The following is a 24,108-nucleotide window of genomic DNA, read 5'->3' as shown; positions in this document are numbered from 1 at the left end:
AGCAATGACTCCACTTCTCAGTACTAATTTTCTGTGTTAATTTCTGACACTGTAATTAGATACCTGAAAAAAATAAAATTATAAGGATGAAAGATTTATTGTGGTCCATGATTTCAGTCCATGGTAGGTTGGTTCCAGTGTATTTGGTCCCGTGGCAAGAAGGGGAAGGATATGGCAGAGGTAACTACTCACTTCATGATGGTTAGAAACCAAAGGGAGGGTGAAGGGGTGGGGGAGGAATATATGTCAGGATCCCAGCATCCTCTTCAAGGCCCCTCAATGACTTCACTTACTTCCACTAGGCCCCACCTCTTAAAGGTTCCACCACCCTCCCCCAAACAGTGCCATAGGCTGAAACCAAGCCTTTAATACATGGGCCTGTGGGATAAATTTAAGATCCAAACCATAAGAGTTGCTAACATACAAGTTTCCAGCTTCCCTCTTCTGCTTCTTGTCCTCTTATTAGCATTATAGTTCCACTTCAAACCTTCCTATGTTTAGCCAACTTCTCAACATTAGAAAGAAACCGATAATGCCAGTAATATTTTTTTACTTCAGGTCATTCACAAGAATGCATTCACTGTTCCTTTCTCACTTAAACCATAAAAGTTCTAAGAGAATTGTAGATAGAAAAATAGGTAGGATGGTAGGTAGATAAGTTAGTAAGTAGTAGATGAATGGATGGACAAAAGGATAGAGAGATGGAAAAAAGGGAAGTTGTAAGGAATAAAGATCAGTTGAGACAGGGAATTGAAAGGGTAAGACAATAGGACAGGGTGGTATTAGTGCCTCTTTTCAGTAACTTTAAAATAAGGCAAATAAGCTGACTTCCTAAAGTCAAACTTCCTAGAGCTTCAAATCATTATCACAGCTCAGATCAGAGAAAAACAGTTTCCTTGAAAAAGGAAAGGTATCCAAAATATCAAAACTAAAAAAAAAAAAAAAAAAAAATTAAGGATATTTGCATTATTTAAAGAAGGAAAGTAATCATTATGATAGGGAAAGCGTTGGTCAGTAAACAAATTATAAAAATAAAAAGAAGAAGAATGGTAGATATAACAGAATATTCCAGACGCACTGGAAAAGATGTTTCCTGTGGAAATGGCTAAGTCCACCTAAATATTAAATTTACCTACCTTCTTTTATTTAGATTCATGGAACCAACCCAGGTACCCTTTAACAGATGAATGAATAAAGAAAACGTGGTATACATATATACAATAGGATAGTACTAAGTCATAAAGAAAAGTGAAATTATGGCATTTGCCAGTGAATGGATGGAACTAGAGACTATCAAGGACAAGAAGCTAAGTGAAATAAGCCAATCAGAAAAATCAGAGGCTGAATGCAGATGCTAACTGCTAATCCACAAGGAGAGGGAGGGGGGAAGGATAAAAGTTAATTGGATCAGACAAAGAGAAATGAAGGGTAGGGGGGAGATGGGATGAGAATAGGAAAGACAGTAGAATGAAACAGAAATAAGCTTCCTATGTTCATATATGAATACAGAATCAGTTTTAGTCCACATCACATACATTCTTGTGATTACAAGAATGGGAAGTTATGTTCCATGCGTGTATAACATGTCAAAATGCATTGTCATGTACCTAAAAAGAATAACTAAAAAAAGAGTATGCTATGTTACACCAGCAGCAATTTTATATATCTTGTGTTTACTGCATTTTTTGATTACATTGAGAATCTGCATCAAATAATTGACCTTGGATTCTTATACACATCCTCTGCAGTGCCTACTCAATGCCAAAAACAACTAGACAATTCATTAAATATCTAGTGAGCTTAACTTTAAATGCTTAATTTACTCATACAACATAAAACTGCAGCTTTACACTTAAGTCATAATAATTCTAAATGTCCCATTAAAATATGGATTATATTTACGTGTGTACATAAGTGCATATACATGTATGTGAACATATATACACATATTTATAAATACATCTATAAATATTTGTCTATAAGTATGCAGATTTACATATATGCATACAGATATACTGTACCTACACACATGGAAACACACACATATAGCTACAGTCTGCATTTTTCTAATCACTTAGCTCTTTACTAAAATATTTCATTTGGTTCTCACCTTGTTATAATAGGATCTGCAGCATGGTTTGGGCCCCATCGCCCCAAAAGCCCCCGGCCAACCAATCCTGTTCGCCCTGCAGGATTTCTGGGGGGAAATAAAAACATAAAATCAATTGAATGAGTACATCTTTTTTAACCCAACTTGCTATAACCCCCACACAAAGTGTACTAGAAGAGAAATGTATTTCCTCATAAATCTAGCAATATTGTCACATATCTACCACTGAAATCATATCACATCATACTGTTACTTAAATTTTCTTTTGCACATGTCTTAAGCTTTAGATTTAATCTGTATGATCTGATTTCCAAAGTGTTTCTACAATATACAAATTTGTTTCAGTTTTCATGTGCCCACCTAAATCCAAACTAAACCTAACTGGATCCTTAAAATGCTCTGTACCCAAACATCTATCTCTACAACAGTTTATCTTTCAGGATAGCCAATTTCTCTTTACTTTCTCATCATTCTCTTTTCCTATTTTAGTCTCCTACAACCCTTCCATTAGTTCATACTACATTTTTAAGGTCATTTTTCCTAAGTGGGTTCAAGACATTGCTATATCAGTGTATCAATAATATATATTTTGTAACACACACTGAGATTTTGGTATGTAAACATACACATTTATATATATATATAAACATAAACATATATGTATACATACACACACAGATGTTTTGTATACATGTATACATATTCACATGTGTATATGTACATTTGCACACACATAAATAAATATAACACAAAGTAAGATATTGATATCATCTTTATAAAATTAGATTTTAGTGTACTAGAAATCTATTAGAGTTCCATTTGCTTTATAACATAATACCATAACCCAGTGTTAAAAGTCTGTCAGATAAATATATCAACACTCATACCTGAGTAACTTTAGTCGACATTCTCTAAATGTTCAACTCTCATTATATACCAATAAAATGATCTAATCAGTAATAGCAGGAAAAAGAACAAGGTGGTCAACATACATTTTCTATTCTATGTAAAAACACACTCTTGAACACAAATGACCAAAGCTAATGTAAAGAGAACATTACTTTATATAAGGACCAAGTTTATAACTTGTAAACTAGAAACTGTGAAACAGACATACAGAAATTATCATATAGCCTAAGAAGCAGAGAAAATTGTTTTCAAAGAAAGAAAAATGAACCCAACATATAGGGAAATAGAAATTGGCTTCTGTTAGAATCCTAACTAAAATAATAACCTATCTCGGGGCTGGGGATGTGGCTCAAGCGGTAGCGTGCTCGCCTGGCATACATGCGGCCCGGGTTCGATCCTCAGCACCACATACAAAGATGTTGTGTCCGCCGAGAACTAAAAAATAAATATTAAAAAATTCTCTCTCTCTCTCTCTCTCTCTCTCTCTCTCTCTCTCTCTCTCTCTCTCTCTCTCTCTCTCTCTCTCTCTCCCCCCCCCTCTCTCTTTTAAAAAAAAAATAATAACCTATCTTGGCTTTGCTGCCTATCATTTTCTCTGTGTGTGTGTGTGTGTATGTGTGTATATATATATACACTTTCATATATTTTACTCAGAAAAGAACCTAAGGAATAAATTAAATTCAAGAGTTCACTTAAGAAGACTCAATGATCATTGGAAAGTGAATAAGTTATGATCAAGGGGAGAATTTAGCAACATTGAAGGGCCAGGTTGCAGTGAAAGAAACACTACCACCTCCTTTTTCTAAAGAAACTAAAATAAAGATTGCAACATTTTTATAAGGTTATAACCATAATTGTGATTCTTATCATTTTACATAGGGCATGCTAATTTTCACATTTACTCCTCATTTCTGTGTCTTCTTAAGGAAAATGGATATTTTTGAGTTGTGTAGAAAAATCATTTTTCAAAGTATACAAAAACATTGCTGCTAAAATTATTGAGTTAGTTATATTCTTACTTTGGATAAATTCTTACTTTAAGGCATCAATAAAAACTAAAACTACAATTTTCAATCCTTTCTATTAATTTATTCAATTAATTATTTCTACCTCCAAGACAAAATTATGAAAAAATGCATTTAAATTCTGACTCAGCTACTTATACTCTTTCCATATCTGTAAACAGAAACTAAAAACATATAACCATAGTTTTGAAGATTTAATTAGATTTCATATATAAAATTTTTGCACAATGTTTGGCACATACAATCATATAATAAATTTCAGTTATCTTTTCTACATTTTGAAGACCATTATTGTAAGATGCTCCATCCTCAATACCTACCTAGGTCTTCCATTTTCAATCTCATACAGGCCATTCTGACTCTTTCTCTCAACATGCCCATCCTTTTCATTAAACTTGGGAGAAAAGTTACTTTCACTGTAATGAGAATACCAATACAAATCAAGACATAATCATTCAATACTACCAATAGCTTAATAATATAAGTCTATTATTATCTATTATTCATAAGTGACTTCCTTGAATGAATAAATTTTTAAAGGTTAGTTTTTATTTACAAATCCATCTAATTTCTTCAGAATAGTTACTTAAGAAGAAAAAAAAACATTACAAGGATGTGTATTATTACTATATTTATAAATCACTCTTAGGGGGCTGGGGATGTGGCTCAAGTGGTAGTGCGCTCGCCTGGCATGCGTGCGGCCCGGGTTCGATCCTCAGCACCACATACAAAGATGTTGTGTCCGCCGAGAACTAAAAAATAAATATTAAAAAAAAATTCTATAAAAAAAATCACTCTTAGAAGAACTATTGGCAAAAGAACTGAAGGTCCTCCCCATACTATTAAAAAAAAGTTTACACTACCTTCAGCAAAAAAAAATTGTTTGTAGAACATTATAGGATTAGTATTGTGTAGTTCCAAAAATAAAGATTCCTTTTTATATTCTGTTTGTTTGTTTTTCTCTACTGGGGATTGAAACAAGGCAGGCTCTACCATTGTACTACACCCCTAGCCCTTTTATATTTTATTGAGACAAGGATTCACTAAGCTGCTGAGGCTGGCATCAAACTTGCAATCCTCAAGCTTCAGCTTCCCAATTAGCTGGGAGTACAAGTGTACCACACCTGATAATCTTGATGTTTCAATTGTTTAAAATCTTAATTTCTTCAAATGTATACTGATTAGTATTATCAAAGTACACTCTTAAAACAGTAAATTTACCCCACAGATTAAAAAACACATATGTAGATTGTGATTATTAAAAACACATATATATGCTAGAACTATTCTAGATCTTGGTCTTGGTTGTAGTTACAGAGCTATACAAACACAATTTTGCTGAGCTTCACCTGCACACTTACAAGAAAATGTGGACTTAACTGCATTTATATCACCCACCCCTCAACAAAAATATCTTAACCACTTAAACTATATAACTGCACCATTAGGACATCATTGATGTAACTATACTAATAGTGGATAAAGAGTTGTGTGGCACTGGTTAGTTCCTGGACAGTTTTGACATATGTTTTACTTTTTCTTGCTATAACAATTCCAATAAATGAATAAAGAAATACTTGTGATCTGTTTGGGGAATAATATCCAATTTGAATGATCCAGACATTCTCTCAAAATTTTTAACCAATATGCCACACACAAATATTGAAAAATTAAATGATAAAAGCCATGAAATTATAAAACCAAAATTATAATATTTTTGAGATTCTAGAAATTCATCATTTTTTAAAAAATGTAAATCTAGTTATAAATGAAGCATTAATATTAGTAATAAGGCTTGACTCAGATAGTGACACAAAGTTAACTCAAAAAATAAATTGAAAGAACAAAAAAATGTATTCCATCTTCATCTATTTACATTATATAGTACCCTGCCAATATTATTAATTTTTAATTGTGCTTAATGTCTATATATAATAGATTTATAATTATGTACAATCTCTAAAATGGGGGAAATGGAACTCATTTAAAGCTAATAATTTCTCCACAGATGTCATCATGACTAATATCCTAAGACTATCATAAAGTTACAAACATTACCTGTGAGTACAATAAGAAAACCATGAGTCAAAATCAAATCACAGGAATAAATCCACGGTGAAGTTTAACAATCTAATAAACTATTACTAGACCTATTCAATTAGCAAATGTCTTTATTTAGCACTGGGTAGTTTACAATAATTATTGTGAGAAAACTATCATTTATAATAAACTTAATGAATCAAACTTTTTAAATAAAATGTTCTAAAAGTAATGTGACAATGTAACAAAATGGTTAAGATTCAGTCTGGAGTCAGACTGAATCTAAGTACAAACTATACCATATAGTATCTCTGTAACCATAGACAAAGGATAAACTTTTTGTGCTTCCATTTTTTTCTGGTTTTTTTTAATTAACATATTTATGGGTAGTGTGATAATTTGGTCCATATATAGAATTGTCATGACTGAATTTGAGTAATTAGCATTTCTATCTCCTTAAACATTTATCATTTTTTTATGGTAAGAAGTTCTGGTGTATTGTTGCAAAGGAGGATGACTATAGAGAGCAGTATGTACTTTTACATAAAAGCTAGAAGAATGGATTTTGAACATTTTTACCATAAAGAAAAGGCAAATATTTGAGGAGACAGATATGTTTAACCTCATTTAAACATTACAAAATATATACATTCATCAAAATATCACATAGTACCTCATTAATATGAATAGCTTTAATGTATATGTTTAAAAATAAAGTTAGCCTGGAGATATAACTCAGTTGAAGAGTGCATGCTTAGCAATCCCCAACACTAAAAAATAATAATAATAAAAGTAAATCTAGTTAATAACTACTCAGGCATGATGGCACATGACTCTAATACCAGCAATGTGGGAGACTGAGGCAGGAGAATCGCAAGTTTGAAGCAAACCCAGGCAACTTAGTCAGACCCTATTTCAAAATTAAAATTAAAAAAAAAAAAAAGAAAATGGCTAGGGAAATAGTTCATGTTTGCCTAGCATGTACAAGGAAGACCCTGGTTAAATACCCAGGACCATAAAAAAAAAAAAAAAACTAATTTTGGAAAAGAAAAATCTCTACCATTACATTTATTATTAAAAGAAACAACAGGTTTAATGGAAAGATGTTGATCAAAGGATACAAGGTTTCAGTTACACAGAATGAATGAATAAATTCTACAAACCTAACTTACAGTTCAGTGACCATAGCTAATAATATATAATAATGTATCCCAAAAAATTGCTGAGTGTAGATCTCATATGTTGGCACCACAAAAAAAGAAGAGGTAAACATGTGAAGTGACAGAAATGTTGGCTTTATTGTGGTACTCATTTCACAATGTATATGTGTATCAAAATGCAAATTTTACACTTTAAATATACACTTTTGTCTATTATACCTTGATGAAGCTGGAAAAAAAATAAGAAATATAAACATAAAATGTGAACCAATGTCGCACTTCTATGAATTTAGTCAAGAGAATATTTTTTTGAGTCAAGCCTCAATGTTTCCTCTCTTTCCCTCTCCCTCTCTCTATCCCCAGCCCCACCCACTCTTTATCTATCCCTTTTCTATTTTTTCACAGGGGTCTAATTTATTATCATCCTATTCTTAACTATCTGAAAAACTATCTGAAAAATATTTTCACTGCTTCAAATACGAGACTAGTTTTGAAAGATGAACTATTGATAACCCAAAAAAACACATGAAAATAGATATCACCAGTTGTTATTTTATAACTAATGGCAGTTATTTCAAATCAAAATGGATTTACCTATTAGAAAGTGTACTCATAAAATCCCCTCAAAAATTAACAAAGGTGAACTGCTTAGCTTTGGCAAAAATTCAAGCAAATATCAAAACTGAGTTGTATAAAAGTCAAACACAGATAAAAATTATTTTTCAAGTGTCAAAAAATAATTTTACAAATATATTCACTACCTTTTCCAAAAGTCTATACCCAGCTAATTACAGGTTCTTTACTCACCTGATTTGAGGATCTGCCCACCTGGGGCCAGCCAAAACAGAAACTGCAGTATATTCCACAGGGTTATAGTCCTGCCACTCAACAAGCCAGCCTACTTTCTCATTAGGAACCTGGCTTCTTTCAACTTTTGAACCTGGGTAAGGAGATGTCCGAGCCTTGTTGTGGGAATTGTCTTTGACACCATTAGAACCAGACATGATGTTGGAGTTAAGATGAAACCAAGAGGATAAAAGTGAGTTTCTGGGAAGGAAAAAAAAGGAGAAACATTTTACAGAAACACCAAAAATATGTTAATTTAAAAACATAATTCAAAGGCCAAAAACCATAGTTTTCAATTTCAAAAGCTTTTAAAAACCAGAAAATTAAATTTGATATATACTTATGTAACAGTCCATCTGTGAAAGGTTTTCAAATATGAAAAATGTTTTAATATTAAATTTTATTAATTGGAGGTTATTCACTGATTTTAATTGAGAAAAAAGGACAAATTTACTTTTGTATTACTTGTTAGAAAAGGGAAATTTGTTATAACTCAACCATAAATATGAAGTAAAACTGTTTAAGTCTATTCAAAGGAATATATTTTTTAAAAACCATCTATAGTCTAACATGTATGTATAAAACATGATAAAATAGCACAAAGGAAAAATAGGAAGATGAAAATTTACTGTTATAAAGTTCTTACACAATGGAATGAAGTAACGAAGCAATTAATGTAATATTATTTGAAGTTAGTGATTGATATATATGTGTGTATATGTATGCAAATGCATATATGTGTGTAAATATATAACTTTAGAGCAAAATTTAATAAAATTAAAGAATATAAAATAATTGGAGAGCACAGGAAAAAACTAATAACTAAACTTACATACTAACCTCAGAGCATACACAAGTCTCCTCTTGCCTAAAAACTTAGATTCTTAATATTTTTACAATAAAAATTAAAATTTCCAATGACCCTAAATTAGAACATCTAAAGTTGGGGTTGGGGATATGGCTCAAGTGGTAGCGCGTGCGTGCGGCCCGGGTTCGATCCTCAGCACCACATGTTGTGTCCGCCGAGAACTAAAAAATAAATATTAAAAATTCTCTCTCTCTCTCCTCTCTCAGTCTCTCTTTAAAAAAAAAAAAGAACATCTAAAGTGGATAAAGGGATCTGAGAACATGGTAAACTGATGAAAGCTCCAAAATAAAATACATTCAAATTGGGAAGAAAGAAGGAAAATAATCTACTTGCAAATCACATGATCTTTTATTTAGAAAATGCAAAAGACTCCAAGAATAAAATTGTTGGAACAAATAAATGAATTCAACAAAATAGTTACATTCAAAGCACTAACAATAAACAATACAAAAAGAAAATTAAGGAAATAATTCCACTTAAAATAGGACAAAAAAAATTATTATTGATTAACTTCAAAGAGGTAAAACTCCTGTACACTAAATACTGCATAAGGTTGCTGACAGTCATTAAATAAGATATTAATAAATGAAAAGACATTCCATGTTCACTGATTGGAGGACTTAATATTGTAAAGACGTTAAAACTACCCAAGGTAATCTATAGATTCTATCATTATTATTATATCATGCCAAGACATTATAGATAAATGGAACAGAATAGCAAGCCCAGGAATAAACCTTCATATATATGGCCAAATATATCTTATTTTTAATTATTCTTTATTGATGAATTATAATTATACATAATTATTGTGATATATTTGGTAAAGTTTTCCCCAGTACTTTCCCTTTCATTTCTAGCCTCCAACCCCAGTCCCCTTCCTCTCCTCTGCTGGCCTCCCTTCTCATTTCATTAGATTCCCCATCCCCTTTGTTGTTCCTTTATTCTCTCTAGGTTTCACATGTACAAGAAAACACATGACTCTTGACTTTCTGAGTCGAGTTTATTTAAACTTAACAAAATATTCTCAAATTCCATCCATTTTCCCATAAATGACAGTCTCATTCTTCTTTATGGCTGAAGAAAACTCTATTATGTATATAATATGTATATCACATTTTCTTTATCCACTCATCTGTTCATGGACACCTATATAGTTCCTTAACTTGGATCAAATGTTTCAACAGTGTGCTAAGACCATATAACCAGGAAAGAAGAATCTTCTCAACAAATTATACTGGGAAAACTGGTTATTCATATGCAAAAAGAACCTTTTCTTTATGCCATATACAAACATTAACTAAAACTAGATCAGGGCTGGGGATATAGCTCAGTGGCAGAGCACCTGACAAAAATGTTTAAGCCCTAGGTTTGACTCCTAGCAATAACAAAAAAGACCTAATCATAAAACCAAAAATGATAAAACTCTTAGAAAAACACATATAGGACTGAATCACAATACTGGATCTGAAATGATTTCTTATATATGACAACAAAAACATGGGCAGCAAAAAAAAAACTAAGTAAACTGGACATCAAAATATAGGCCCAAAAAAGAACACAACACAGTGAAAAGGGAACTCATAAAAATGGAAGTGTAAATCATATCTCTGATAGGGTGTTGGGTAGACCCAGAACATGTAAAGAACTCCTATAACTCAACAAGAAAATAATCCAATTACAAAATCAGCAAAGAGCCTGAACAGACATTTTTACAAAGATATATAACTGGTCAACAAATACATGCAAAGAAAGTCAATGTCAACGTCACTAATCATTAAAAAAACGCAACACAAAACCACAAAGAGATGTTACCTCATACCCATTATGGTGGTCATTATGATAAAAGAACACAGCAAGTACTGGCAAGGAGAAATTTATTTACTGTTAAAAATAACATCATCAGGGGCTAGGGTTGTGGCTCAGCGGTAGAGCATGTGTGAGGCACTAGGTTCAATCCTCAGCACCACATAAAAGTAAATAAACAAAATAAAGGCATTGTGTCCATTTACAACTAAAAAAAATTGCTTAAAAAAATAACATCATCAAATGACTTGGCTACATCTTCATAAGATATTGGTTAAAAAAGAAAGAAAAACAAGGTGTAGAAAAGTGTATATAATAAGATCATAATTTTATAAAATAATGACTTTAAGTAAGAGTATGTACATAAATCAGTTTTCTATTGCTACTATAACACCTTTTCTAGAGGGCACCGTGGTTCTATGACAATGGCTCCCGTTCTTTACCTTCAAAGATAATGAATCTGTGACCATTTTTCAGTAGTCATACCTTTCTCTGAATACAGTCCAGAATGTCTCCATTTTTGAGGACTTGATTATATCAGATGCACCTGGCTAACCCAGGATAATTTCCCAGCTCAAAGTCTTTAAACTTAAAAAAATCTATAGTCTCTTTTCCCAAGCAACATATTTAGAGGCTCCATATATTAGGAGGTGGACATCTTTGGGGTGGGGGGGGGGATTATTCTGCTTTCCACAAATGTTTTTACTATTTATTACCTGTGTGTGGTAGAAACTACAGAAAGAGCATATCTTCAGTTTCTTAATATGGATTAGAAAATACAGTGCCACTGTGAGGTAGACACAGAAGGAAAGGAGAATATGAGGGAAAGGTTGGGAGGAGAAAAAGGGAAAGAGGGAAGCGATACAAAATGGGAAGACAGTGTGACAAAGAAGGGGAGAGAAAGGAAGAAAAAGAGCAGGAGGTTAAAAAGAAGGGATAAGAAAAGGAAGCAAGCAAGAATGGACTATCCAAACATATTAAAGAAAGGGAAGTATGAATGAAGTGATGAAATTTATGCATTAAAGTCAAATTATGTATTTAAATTATATAGAAACTTATTAAAAATTAAGATTAAAATTCTTAACCTGACCTTCAAGGACTGCCTATCACACCACCTCCAGACCCCTCTTCAAAGTGTATTGTATATGCAATGAACAATATAAAAACATGTGATTACACTGTTTATCCAAATCCATAAATAAAACAGAGACTCTAATGTAAACTATGGAACTCTAGGTGACAATGACACATTAACCCAGCAAACATACTACTCTGTGAGATACACTATAAGGGAGAAACTATGCATGCATAAGAGTTGGGGATACATGGGAAATTTATATAACTTCTATTCAATTTTGCTCTAAAAAATAAGCTATTAAAAAGTAATCATCTGTGCTCCCCCAATTCATTCATCCTGCCCCCACAACTCCTGATCTCATTACTGTTTTCATAGTTTTGCCTTCAAGAATTGTCATATAGTTCGAATCAGATAGCCTTTTCAGATTGGCTTCTTTCCCTCAGTAAAAGACATATAAGATCCCTCCATATCTTTCCATGGCTTAAATAACTCACTTTTAGCATTTATTATTCCATTATCTGGATGTACCACAGTTTATTTACCCATTCACCTACCAAAAGACATCTTGGTTGCATGTAAATCTTGGCACTTTTGAATAAAGCTGATATCTGTGTGCAGGTTTTTGTGTGAACACAACCTCATTAATTTGAATAAATAACAAAAATTGTGATAGCTGAGTCATACAATAACAGTTATGTTTAGTTTTCTACAAAACTGCCACACTGTCTTCTCTTCCTTGACTTTTTACTGGTTTAAATCTTTCCTATTCTTGTGTCTATAGCTCTTGTGCAATTCAAGATGTCTTTCATCCTATTTAAAGACTTTGAAACAAGCACCATTTCATTTTGCATTCCCTTTGAATCCATGAAGTAGTGTCAAACACCCAAAATTCAGGGAAAGCCTGACTAGTAAAGAAATTAATATCCCCAGAGAGAATGAACATTAGCATAAAGTGGGAGAGTTTCAACTTGTGACTAACTTTAGTAAAAGTTCATTCACTATTTTCATGTTATGATAACTTACTTGCTTCAGCTGCCACAACCTTGGAAATCTAAATGATGACTACTCTTAAAAGATCTTTCCCACTGATTCTAAATTCATACTCAATAAAAATGTATAAATATGAAACACAGATTTATCAAAATTAGATTTCAGGTATGTTATTTTAAAAGCATAATATAATATATGAAGCCCTAGTCTCTAGATAAATTCTGTTATAAATGACAATTATGTTTCATGATTTGATAGCAGGGCAAGGAAAAAATGTCCACAAGAAACACGAATCTTGTTAAACTCTACCCCAACATGTACGAAAAATGTTCTTTAAGTAATTTTGGGTTCTCTGTTCCCTGATTTAGCAAGGTTAAGCATATGGAATTCCAAAAATCTGCTACGAACTCAAATGAGAGAAAACGTAATACACCTGATTGTTACTTTTCTAAATAATTTTATGATTGTTACTTTTCTAAATAATTTTAATTTTGCAAGAACAACATCAAAAATTCCTCTTACCCTACAAAGAAGCACTAATGCCATTTATATCTTCTGTGTAATGTGACATACTAAAAGATATCAGAACAAGTATACTTATCATATATACATATACAGCTTAGACCTCTTTTAACTGCATTACTGAATAGATGCAAGAAATTTATTTGTTCTACCAAAGGTAATTAAATACCTTTGTATCTTACAAAGCAAAAATTGGTTACCAAAACTGGCAAATTTAAGGAAATGCAATTTTGCCAGGCATTATTACAGTGGCACACACCTATAATCCCAGTGGCTTGGGAGGCTGAGGCAGTAGGATGATGAGTTCAAAGACAGTCTCAGCCACTTACGGAGGCCTTAAGCAACTCAGTGAGACCCTGTCTCTAAGTGAAATGCAAAAAAGGCTGGGAATGTGGCTCACTGGTTAAGTATCCCTGGGTTCAATCCCCCAATACTAAAAAAAAAAAAAAGAAAAAGAAAAAAAAAAAAGAAAGAAAGAAAAAAGAAATGTAATAGTGATGTGTGCTTTAAACCAAAAAAAAAATTTTCAATAATCATAATAGTTATAACTACATATATATATAGTAAGTGCATGCTGTGTGTGAAAAACATTGTTCCAAATATTGTAATATTATTAACTCATTTGATCCTCAACTCTGTTTGTTTGTTTTTTTTTTTTAAAGAGAGAGAGAGAGAGAATTTTTAATACTTATTTTTTAGTTTTCAGCGGACACAACATCTTTGTTGGTATGTGGTGCTGAGGATCGAACCCGGGCCGCACGCATGCCAGGCAAGCGCGCTACCGCTTGAGCCACATCCCCAGCCCCTCAACTCTGAGTTTAGGTATTTTTCTTCTTTTAGAAATAAGATCATTAAGGCTCATCTACAAAAAAATAAAATAAAATAAAAAAGAACATTAAGGCCCGAGAGGCTAAGCAAGTTTACCAAAGTCACACAACTGATAACAGAATCAGAACCAAATCCTGGCAAACTGGCTCAGAGTTTCAGGCTCTAAACACTATGCAAAACTATCTCTATTTCAATCTTTAGCTCAGACAGATATTTTATATATATATTTTATTTATTTTTTTTTTTTTTACAGAAACAAAATATACAATGTTCTCAACCAAGGTATGTTGTGGTAGATCCTGCTGGGAAACCTGGAAACATAACAATCCAAATACTATTGCTTTTTATAGAAAACAGACATTTGAAACTGGTGAACTCAAAAAAACTAACTGCAAAACTGTCACTTTCTGGGCTGGGAATGTGGCTCAAGTGGTAGCGCGCTTGCCTGGTAGGCGTGCGGCCCGGGTTCGATCCTCAGCACCACATACAAAGATGTTGTGTCCGCCGGAAAATAAATAAATGATATTTTTTTAAAAAACTGTCACTTTCTGGATTTTCCCCAATTATTAAAGAATGGTAAATTTGGGGGGGAGAGATACCAGGGATTGAACTTAGGGGCACACGATCACTGAGCCTTTGGGGGGGAGAGATACCAGGGATTGAATTTAGGGGCACACGATCACTGAGCCACATCCCCGGACCCTTTTTGTATTTTATTCACACACAGGGTCTCACTGTGTTGCTTAGTGCCTCACTAAGTTGCTGAGGTGGGATTTGAACTCGGGATCCTCCTGTCTCAGCCGCCCGAGCTGCTGGGACTACAGGTATGGGCCACCCTACCAGACCAAGAATGGTAATATTCTCAATAATACATTTATTTTGTCTTCTCCAGAATGCTTTGCAACATTAGAAACCAGGTACTCCACACATATTTGTTGACTTAACTTCTGGGTTTTTCTTCTAAGCTGGTATGCAGTCTCTGGTTCTAGAGTTCCCACCTTATAAAAATTAAGAATAATTGCAAGCAACTTTACATTGTTCCAGGGGCAACTAACAAAAATAGAATTAGTGACTTCCAGATACCACTGTCATGTGTTCCTTCCTTCCTCAAATTCCACTGGAAGAAGATAAAAGATGTATACAAGGAAATAAAATCCATACTATCAGAATGAGTGGGACACCACTAGTAAGAGATTTTAACCAATTTCAGGAAGACGGCAAATGGCCAGAACCATAATGGCCTAAAAGCCAGAGTAGAACAGATTACATTTAGGAGTATATACAAAAGGGTGAGAGATGCCACCCCGACAAGAGAAGCCAAGAGATTTCAAATTTGAAGTCAGTAAGCCCAAAGTTTGTTAAGTGGGCAGTGAGACAATAACTATGGAAGTTATTCAAATGAAAACTAAAAGTTGGCAATAGCTATTTATTCCCAGGATAAAGTCAAAAGTTTAAAAAATAGGGGAGGTAGCTGGGACCCCTGCCATTAATACTGGTGTTAGAAAACAGAGAAAAACAGGTTTAATAATTTTACAAGTCACACTAGAAAATAAAGTTGAGGAAACTATACTACTGTAAATTCTAGGGTTAAAGGGTTCAGGTCTGTACACCTGGTACCAGCTCACACACTCTCCACTGAACTTCCAGACTAGGAGCCAGATACAAACAGCCAAAGTCAATCTTTCCATATAGAGAAAACAACGACTACTTATATTAGTAAAACACAGCCAATGTCCATGATGTTTTAAATATTAGCCAGAAAAGAAAATGACACGGGGCAACAGAACCCAACCAAACAAGCGCTTAACTCTTTGATGACCACAATGTTCGTGACTTATAAAGGACGGCAAATTTCAAAATCAGGGGTTAATAAAGGTCCCAGAACTAATTTCCCCCCCCCAAAAAAAAACTAATACATTTTGAAGATTTATGTTTTGTTTTGTTTTTGTTTGGGGTATAGGGATGCGTAAATCGGGGTCATAAGTAAAGCCTACAGAATACGCCGGAAAGGAAGCTGACTCCCACCCCCAACCCAAGGTCTCAGGATAGGGGTCAGCACTAGGAGGGGTGAATACCTGTACGCCGGAATATTGCGGCAGCCTGAGGACCTGACAGTCACGGAGGCCAAGGCTACTGAGAGAGACACCGTGGCTAAAGCCTTTCGCAGGGAGCGTCCGGCCATCAGCGCCCCGCGGGCGGCTTCGAGGAAGCTAGGTTCCTAGCTTGGGCCTCAGCCTCCGCCGGCCCCACTGCCCGATCCCCGGCTCCGGGTATCTAGCGGGCACTAGGACCCGGCGGCCCGCGGGTTCTTCAGCTGCATCTATCTAAAAATACACACAGACTAGAAGTTCTCCCCAAATAACCAACCGCCGCTTTCCCCACTGCTAAACAGAAATCTCCACTAGCAGGTACCGCCACCTACACCAGGGTCAGCTGCCGAGAACAGCCACCCGGGACCCGTGACGTCCCATTGTGCGTGGCGGCGCTTTACGGCCATGTCGCAAAGCAAAGGCCGTGCAAACTTGGCAGCGCCTGTCTTCGCCGACGGCCCGATCTGCGCAGGCGCAGGCGCACAGCGACGAGGCGGAGGGAAGTAAGTACCCAGACAGCCAGAGAAAAGGTGACTTGAGAGAAAGGAGGAACTGGAAGGGGACAAAAGGGGAAAGAAGGAAAGGGATTTGCGAAAAGTTTACTGCCCTTTTTTTCTAAGGAAGGAAATGCAGAACCACGCGCGTCATAGTCATATGTTGAACAATCGGTGGTGGTAAGAAGTAGGAAAGAAACTTGGAGCCCACGCACCTGGAGGCGTTTCTCTTCCTTCTTTAACAAGTCCTTCCCTCCAGTTGGTAAATTGCACCGGGCTTTGCTGGGTGTGGCCCTTGGAAACCTGCAGCTGAATAAACTGGATGTAAAGTTGGCACACAGCCTGGAGAATAAACTCGAAAAGCAGATATTAGCCAAGTTGGAAACCCAAGTTGTCCAAGCAGTTCATGATCTGGTTTATATATTTTATATTTATCAACTCATTAATATGTCAATTCGTTATGTTTAAAAACATAATCCACTATCTAAGGGGTACAGTTCAGACACAGACATTGTAAAGCTTTGACTATCTTAAAAGCCAGTTAAATTTTAACAGCACTTTTTCTGAAAGCTGCTCTTGGCACATAGTGACTCTGACCAAACCTATGCACTAAGATTTGATCACCCTCATGGTTTCCAGCAGCATAAAGGCTTGTCCTTGAGATAACCCCAGACCCTCTTGAAATGCCTGCCTGAACACAAAGCTAATAGAATTTTACTGTTGTTCCTGACAAAACCCAGTCATATGATAGGTGTCTTAACTCCTCTTGACAGGGAACAGACAACTGGGAATGGTGGTAACAGGAGGATTGGATAATAATTCTATAAAATGGGCCCACTGTGCTGACCACATACATGCTGTCTTTTCCAAAAAGCAATTTACTTGAACCCCAGCTTAAGTGGACAAAATATGTTACATTCCTCAGCAAACTACCTGTTATCTGAAATAATGTCCACGAGAGGAACCCAAGTTACCCTGAAGAAGGAGACTTTTGCAACCCTTTTTACAGACCAGATCCCAAAAACTCAGGAAGAAAGTGTAGTTCCTCCTAACCATAAAATCTGTAAGAATTAATGGTTAAGAATCCAATTAGAACCTGTCAGCATGGGTCAAAGTGACCTAGAGTTGCCATGGCAATGGGGATTTGAAATTGCCATGCTATCTTGCTGTGAGTCAAAAGTCAACAAGTGGACCTGGGTGGGACTCTCTGGAAACATCTCTTAGCTCCCCAATAAAACTGGAGGCACACGTCCTTCTCATCTGAAAAGACCCACTTTCTCCCTTGAGAGTTTCGCTTTTCTCTTTTCGTATCCCTTCAAGAAACTCATGCCTGTTACTGTGAGCAACATGTCTAAATCCTCTGACTTAATCTCAAGAATCGGGTTTGAAGGGGGTCTTTATGCTGCCTCAATTTCCCAGAAGGCACCAGAGCTATAACTTTAGAAAGCTTAATTATAAATTTTTTTCCTACCACCCAACCTTGTTAATGTGGACTTGAGCCCCATCTCTTTGAGATGTAACATAACTCACACTAATCTTGAATACTTGTGAGAAGTGCCCTGTTTCAATTTGCACCACTGTTTCCTGTGGTTATGACAGAAATTTGTTTCCCCTCTGTCATGCGCGCACACACACGTGAACACACACACACACTTTAGAGCCTGCAGTGCCTTTCCTTTATAACACTACAGCATTTAAAACATCTCCCACCTTTTGTTTCAGGGAAATAGAGTTCAGTTTATACTGTACTCTCTTTGTTTTGGAAAAAATACTAATAAAATCTTGTCTTAACATTTTAGTGCCGGCTTTGTTTATTATTGACAACTCCTTAATGTAGTGAAGTACTTTTATTAAAATGTGCTCTTCAAAGATAAATATCAAGCCAGTTATGGCAGTGATGTACCTGTAGTCCCAGCTACTCAAGAACCCAGGAGTTCCAGGATAGCCTGGGCAACATAGGGAAAACCTGTTTTAAATAAATAAAATACCAGTACTTGGCTTTCTTTGCTCAGATAAGCTTTGCTTTCAATGTTTTCAGCAGCCATTAATTATTCATTACTTCAACCAGAAACATGTTGGGCAGGCTTTGTTTCTGAAGTTCAGCTCATCAAAAGTCTACTGATAAATTAGTCACTAGGGAGAAAAGGAGTAAGGCAGTGACTCAGAATGCCTCTCATCAAAGGGAGCAACAAAACGAAGGTCTCATAGGAAGCCCCTCAGACCCTAGTCTTCTAACTCCACATTCCTTGAGGAGAGGCAGGAGTGGACCTAGTTTAAAGAACCACACAATATGCACACAAATCCAATTCTGTGGCACTGAAATTGAACCACAATGGGCTCAGACCTCAGGTCTCCTGGGTTCCTCCCTTTGGAGATGTGTATTCCCTGCCTGAAAGTGTAGTGAGTGCACATGCTGCAGCTTTATTCTTGGCAGAACCTAAACACCTTCTCATCAACTTACCAACACCCAAAACTAATTAAGTAGATATTATCAGAACATAAGAAAATGAGAGCTTCTATTTTCTTCTTAATTTTGAAACCATATCAGCTTTAAGGACAGAAGCATCTTAAAATAGTAAGACAGGCAAGAGACACTGAGCAATGAATTCTTTTAAGTAGAAGAGCCATGTACCTGATTATTGAAATTGTATGTTTAAAAAAGAATGATTAAGAGTCTTATCCCAGGGGCTAGAGTTGTGGTTCAGTGGTAGAGTGCTTGCCTAGCATGTGTGAGGCACTAGGTTTGATTCTCAGCACCACATATAAACTAATAAATTAATAAAGGTCCATCAATAACTAATAAAAATTTTCAAAACAAAAGAATCTTATCCCCCCTTTTTCCATTATTAAATTATGCCAAAAATGTTTACTAAGTATATACTTACTATTTACCAAGCACTGTTCTGGGTGCCGGGAGTACAGTTGTGAACAAGATGGTATTCAGCCCAGGGATGCAATTACCCCAGTGCACTGTTTACTGATCCCAAAGAAAGAACTTGGATGACTCAAAAGGGAGGTTTTGCACATTTTATTACTCATACTTTTCATGGCAACAGACTGTACACACCCCACCTACAAACAGGGGGAATATATGGGATAAGTTGCATGCCCACTGTACAGGTGGATTTCTCAGTTGTTTTATGAGTATATTTCTTTAGCGTACAATAAGTGTCATTCTGTTCAGGTCCTCTTCTGAAGATGGAAGATAAAGGAAGTGGCCAGCTTCCCCTCTCCATTTCTTTCATCATCACATTCTTTGGAGGTCTTCTCTTACTACAAACTTTCCCAGGCATTGATTAGAATTTAATCCAATACTCCACCCCTTCAGTGCCTCAGAGGCATGCTTAATCACCTCACAATGCAAACAGAATTCCCCTATGATAGTTTGTAGGCATTTACCCCACAATATATCAATACCTATTAAATATTCACCAATGCAATCTATGAACAAAGGGTAGGGTGATGACATCAGGAGGAAGAGTTAAGGCTGGGCAGATAGGGAAATCGGCTACTGGTTAACTTCCTGGGCAATAGAGCACAAACAGTACCTGCAAATATTTGCTAAGAAATGTACAAAAAGTTTATTTAAAAATCAGGACATATGTGACTAGGATTCATGCCTCTCCAAAAAGGAAAAATGCGCAGTTGATATTTTGATTGGACTAAAGGCTGCATGAATACCTCTTGGACACTGAATGGCTTACCCAGGATTGGGCAGGGGGCTGACTTCCTTAACCTTGTGGATCTATATACACTCCAAGACAATAGCTACTCTTTGGTATCCCTCTCTTGGGACCCCTCCCTCTTTGAGAGCTCTGCTTTCTTTCTATTACCCCCAATAAATCCTGTACTTTGCTCTCACCCTTGTGTCCATGAATTTTATTCTTCAAATTCATGAGATAAAGAACCCAACCCCATCATGCTCCATGCTGCAGTGGAAGACAGGCATCTAAGCCTTGGTGTCAATGTTATAGCTCAGCTCTCACTGTTTTCCAACATATCAGTCAAGAGCAGTTTACCTGCCTGAGACTTTGTCAGGATTATTATATATCAATACACATTCAGATCCTGTGTCCACCAGTGCTGTTACTCTCTGAATATTCTTTGAAGACCAATGTACTGCCAATTCTACATATGGCCTCCCATCCAGAGACATGGCTCAGACCCAAGAACCTTCACTTTTCCCCTAGTTCTCCCATACCCAAGGACTCAAAGACTCCCCAGGGAAAGTTGTGGTCTCTGCTTTCATTACATCTCCTAATAGAAGAGGCTTCTCTTTTTCTCTTTTTGGAGTTGAAGTCCATTCTGACTTTCTGACATCTTCATTTTTCTCATTGAGAGATAATGACTGAAATCTCTTGTCCTTTGGTCATTGCTTCCACAAGCATACCAGGGTTGCCTTAGATTGTTTATCTATTTTCCTTTCATCTACTCTTGCTACTATTAAGTCTACCCACATCTGTTTACTATAGACTTAAAGAGATTCTTCTAGACTCCTATTTTCTGCTGCAACTTCCTTTTTCCCTTAGATCTGTTATCAGTTGTGTTACTTGCTGGAGGAGTTACCCTACTAATGGGGATAATACTGCTACTAGGACACCCCAAATGGATGGAGGGGCTATGTGTAACACTGCATCCCTCATCCTGACAGTAAAAGTCATACTGCTGGTCCTGGAAAAGACTGCACATAAATAACATGTTTCATTCCCAATTCCCACAGATTCCCTCTGTAGCTCCTCCAGATGCCTCTAGGCATAGGGATATCTCCAAAATTTAAACATGTATTACAAGTGGCAAGAGGCAGCTGAGCTAGTAATGACCCTACACTTTTATCAGTGGCATTGGTGTAAAGCTGCTGACATAAAGCAGCAGCGTAAGCCATTTTAGACAACTACATACCATCCACTATAATCCCATCTGCTTCTCTGTTGCACAAGTGGAGTAGCCATGCTGGTATTTGCTTTTGTTTTCTGCCTGAACTTGGACCCCAGTTCTGCTGGCTCTGCCTGAGTGTACAGTTTCATGGCAGTAGGTAAATCTCTTTCTGGAATGGGGAGCAGACTGGATCAGCCACCTCAGGCCACTCCTGGTGGTTCTTTAAGTTTTGGACCATCACTGCTTCCTGCTATTATATCTTCATCCTCCACTTCAATTTCTGAGTCTCTGGAACTAGTGGACTCCCTGAGTAGGTCCCACATCTGGGGTCCCAGTTTTCTCTAGTCACCCATGCCTTCCTATGGCATAAAGGCAAGTTATGACCTGTAGATACTTACCTGCAGATTCTATGACTGCAACAGCTTATCTTTGCTGTCAACCTGTGCTAAACAGGCCTCTCTTTCTACTCTACAGAGTTAAACCTTCGTGACTGACTCCCAGTCTGTGTCTCACTTTAATTCACACAGCAGGGACTTTGCCACCAAAGGAGTAGCACTGTTGGATTCCTTTCACTTTCCCTTGATTACCTTGAATTTCTTTTGCTTTTCTGTGACTACTTTAGGTGCTGCTTCCCACATTTGTGGCACCTCTCTTTGTGTTTTCAGAGCATCCCTATACTCACATGGTAGTCCCCACCCCTCCAACGGGAAGCCGCCTCAAACTACATGGAGGCTTATGGCCAGTCAGAGATTTCCCCCACAGACCCATGCCCTTTCCCAACTCTGGGAAACACATTCTCTTTTGGGACCCCAATGACTCTGCCAATTGTTCAGTCCCAGAGCTGAAAATGTCCCAGCATTAGTAGTTTTACTAATCCCAAAGAAAGAACTTGGAGCTGGGTGCAGTGGTTCACACTTGTAGTCCTAGCAACTTGGGAGGCTAAGGCAGGAAGATTCCAGATTCAAAGAGAGTCTCAGCAACTTAGCGAGTCCTTAAGCAACTTAGCAAGGCTCTGTCTCAAAATAAAAGATAAAAAGGGCTGGAAGAGCTGGGGATGTGGTTCAGTGGTTAAGTGCCTGGTACAGAAAGAAAGAAAGGCAGGAGGGGGGTGGGCAGAGAGAGAGAGGAGAGGGAGGGAGGGAGGGGCAGGAGGATGAAAGAACTAGGAGGACTCAACAGGGAATCTGGGAAGTTTTAGACATTTTATTACTTGTGCAATTCTGGGGACAGCAAGCTAAGATAATATAGAGGGCTGAACCATGCCTACAAGCAGGGGGAATATGTAGGATTGGCTGCATGCCCTCTGTGCAAGTAGAGTTCCTCAGATGTTTTATGAGCACATTCCTTTATTTTCCAACCAAGGTCACTCTGCTTTGATGCCCACCTAAAGATTGGAGATAAGGGCACTTCCCAATGGCCAGCTTCCCCTATTTCCTTTATTATCACTGTCTTTGGAATTCTTGTCTTACTGCAAGCTTTCCTAAGCACTGATTAGTGCTGAACCCAACAGTTGGATGAGGTCCTATTCCAAGAAGTTTACTTTTTGAGAGAGAGAAATAATAAACAAGTAAATGAATTGGAAATTCCAATTCCAGGATCGTGAAAGTACTATAAAAAATACTAAAAAGGAAATAGATAACTTGTTATTAGCAAGGCAGAGGTGACCATTTTCAATTTCAGGGTAGAGGTATCAAAGACTTTTCTGAAAAGGTCACAGTTGAACAGAGACCTAAGGACATGAGGGTGCCAACCTTGGAAATGCTGGCCAAAGAGCATTCCAGGAAGAGAGGATTATAGATTGAATACATCCCTGAGGTACAAAAGTTTGACCATAATTAGGAAACAGAAAGACCAGCATAGTAAAGCATATAATCTAGGGGAATGATAATCTGCGAGGCAGCTGGAGAGTGGGCCAGTGCATAGACACTGCTGGATGCTTTCCAACACGTTTTCTTTTTTCTAAGTTACATGTAGAAAATGGTTTATTTCAAAATTTAACTTCCATATGTTCCCTGTAGCTCAAGGGACCATATGACCCTTTCTGTTCAATGAGATCAGAGTGAAAGTCTACTGTGTGGTTCTTTTGAGAAGGATACTGTTTTCCTCATGAAGAGGCACTGACTCCTTTTGCAAGCACCATTTGCCCTTTCCTGTTTCACCTCCATCTTTTATTCCTGCTTGAAAGGAGGGCAGATATCCTAGAGAAGGAGCAACTGCCTTAAGACCATAATGACAAAAGCCACACAGTGTGGGATGGCAGTATCCAAGAAGGAACCTGAGTCTTTTATGATTTCCACAAGTAGGAGCACTATCCCTGAACATCCTGCTGCCGAACTGAAGAAAATAAACTCCAACTTGACTAAGTGAATAAGATTGCGTTTGTTTTATAGAAAAGTCCTGATATAAGAGCTAACCATACAAGGCCTTACAGATCATGGTAACACAGAGTTATCCAAGAACAATGAGA

At 36.5% G+C, this 24,108-nt stretch overlaps 1 protein-coding gene and 1 long non-coding RNA gene across 5 annotated transcripts in view; one reads left to right on the top strand and one right to left on the bottom strand.

Annotated features, from left to right (window-relative positions):
• Nucleotides 1-17,075, bottom strand: part of Nudt9 (nudix hydrolase 9) — a 31,861-nt gene extending 14,786 nt beyond the window's left edge. For 3 of the 4 annotated variants that reach the window (XM_005341905.4, XM_013365990.4, XM_040292188.2), the window contains exons 1-4: nucleotides 16,258-16,391; nucleotides 8,052-8,291; nucleotides 4,365-4,460; nucleotides 2,111-2,197 (exon numbers count right to left, since the gene is read on the bottom strand). In XM_005341905.4, coding sequence (XP_005341962.1) covers nucleotides 2,111-2,197; nucleotides 4,365-4,460; nucleotides 8,052-8,291; nucleotides 16,258-16,364 — 530 coding nt within the window. In that variant the 5' untranslated portion in view covers nucleotides 16,365-16,391. Of the gene's footprint in view, nucleotides 1-2,110; nucleotides 2,198-4,364; nucleotides 4,461-8,051; nucleotides 8,292-16,257; nucleotides 16,392-16,981 lie in introns of those variants that run through there. The other variant, XM_078021593.1, reaches the window with a different exon arrangement.
• LOC144366772 (uncharacterized) lies at nucleotides 16,654-18,559 on the top strand. The gene is made up of 2 exons (XR_013425916.1): nucleotides 16,654-16,802; nucleotides 16,893-18,559. It is a non-coding gene; the product is annotated as an uncharacterized LOC144366772 (long non-coding RNA).
• Nucleotides 18,560-24,108: the final 5,549 nt, after the last annotated feature.

Source organism: Ictidomys tridecemlineatus, chromosome 9 (assembly GCF_052094955.1).
Source record: "Ictidomys tridecemlineatus isolate mIctTri1 chromosome 9, mIctTri1.hap1, whole genome shotgun sequence".
NCBI classification, from domain to species: Eukaryota; Metazoa; Chordata; class Mammalia; order Rodentia; family Sciuridae; genus Ictidomys; species Ictidomys tridecemlineatus.
This window is presented reverse-complemented; position numbering and strand designations above follow the sequence as displayed.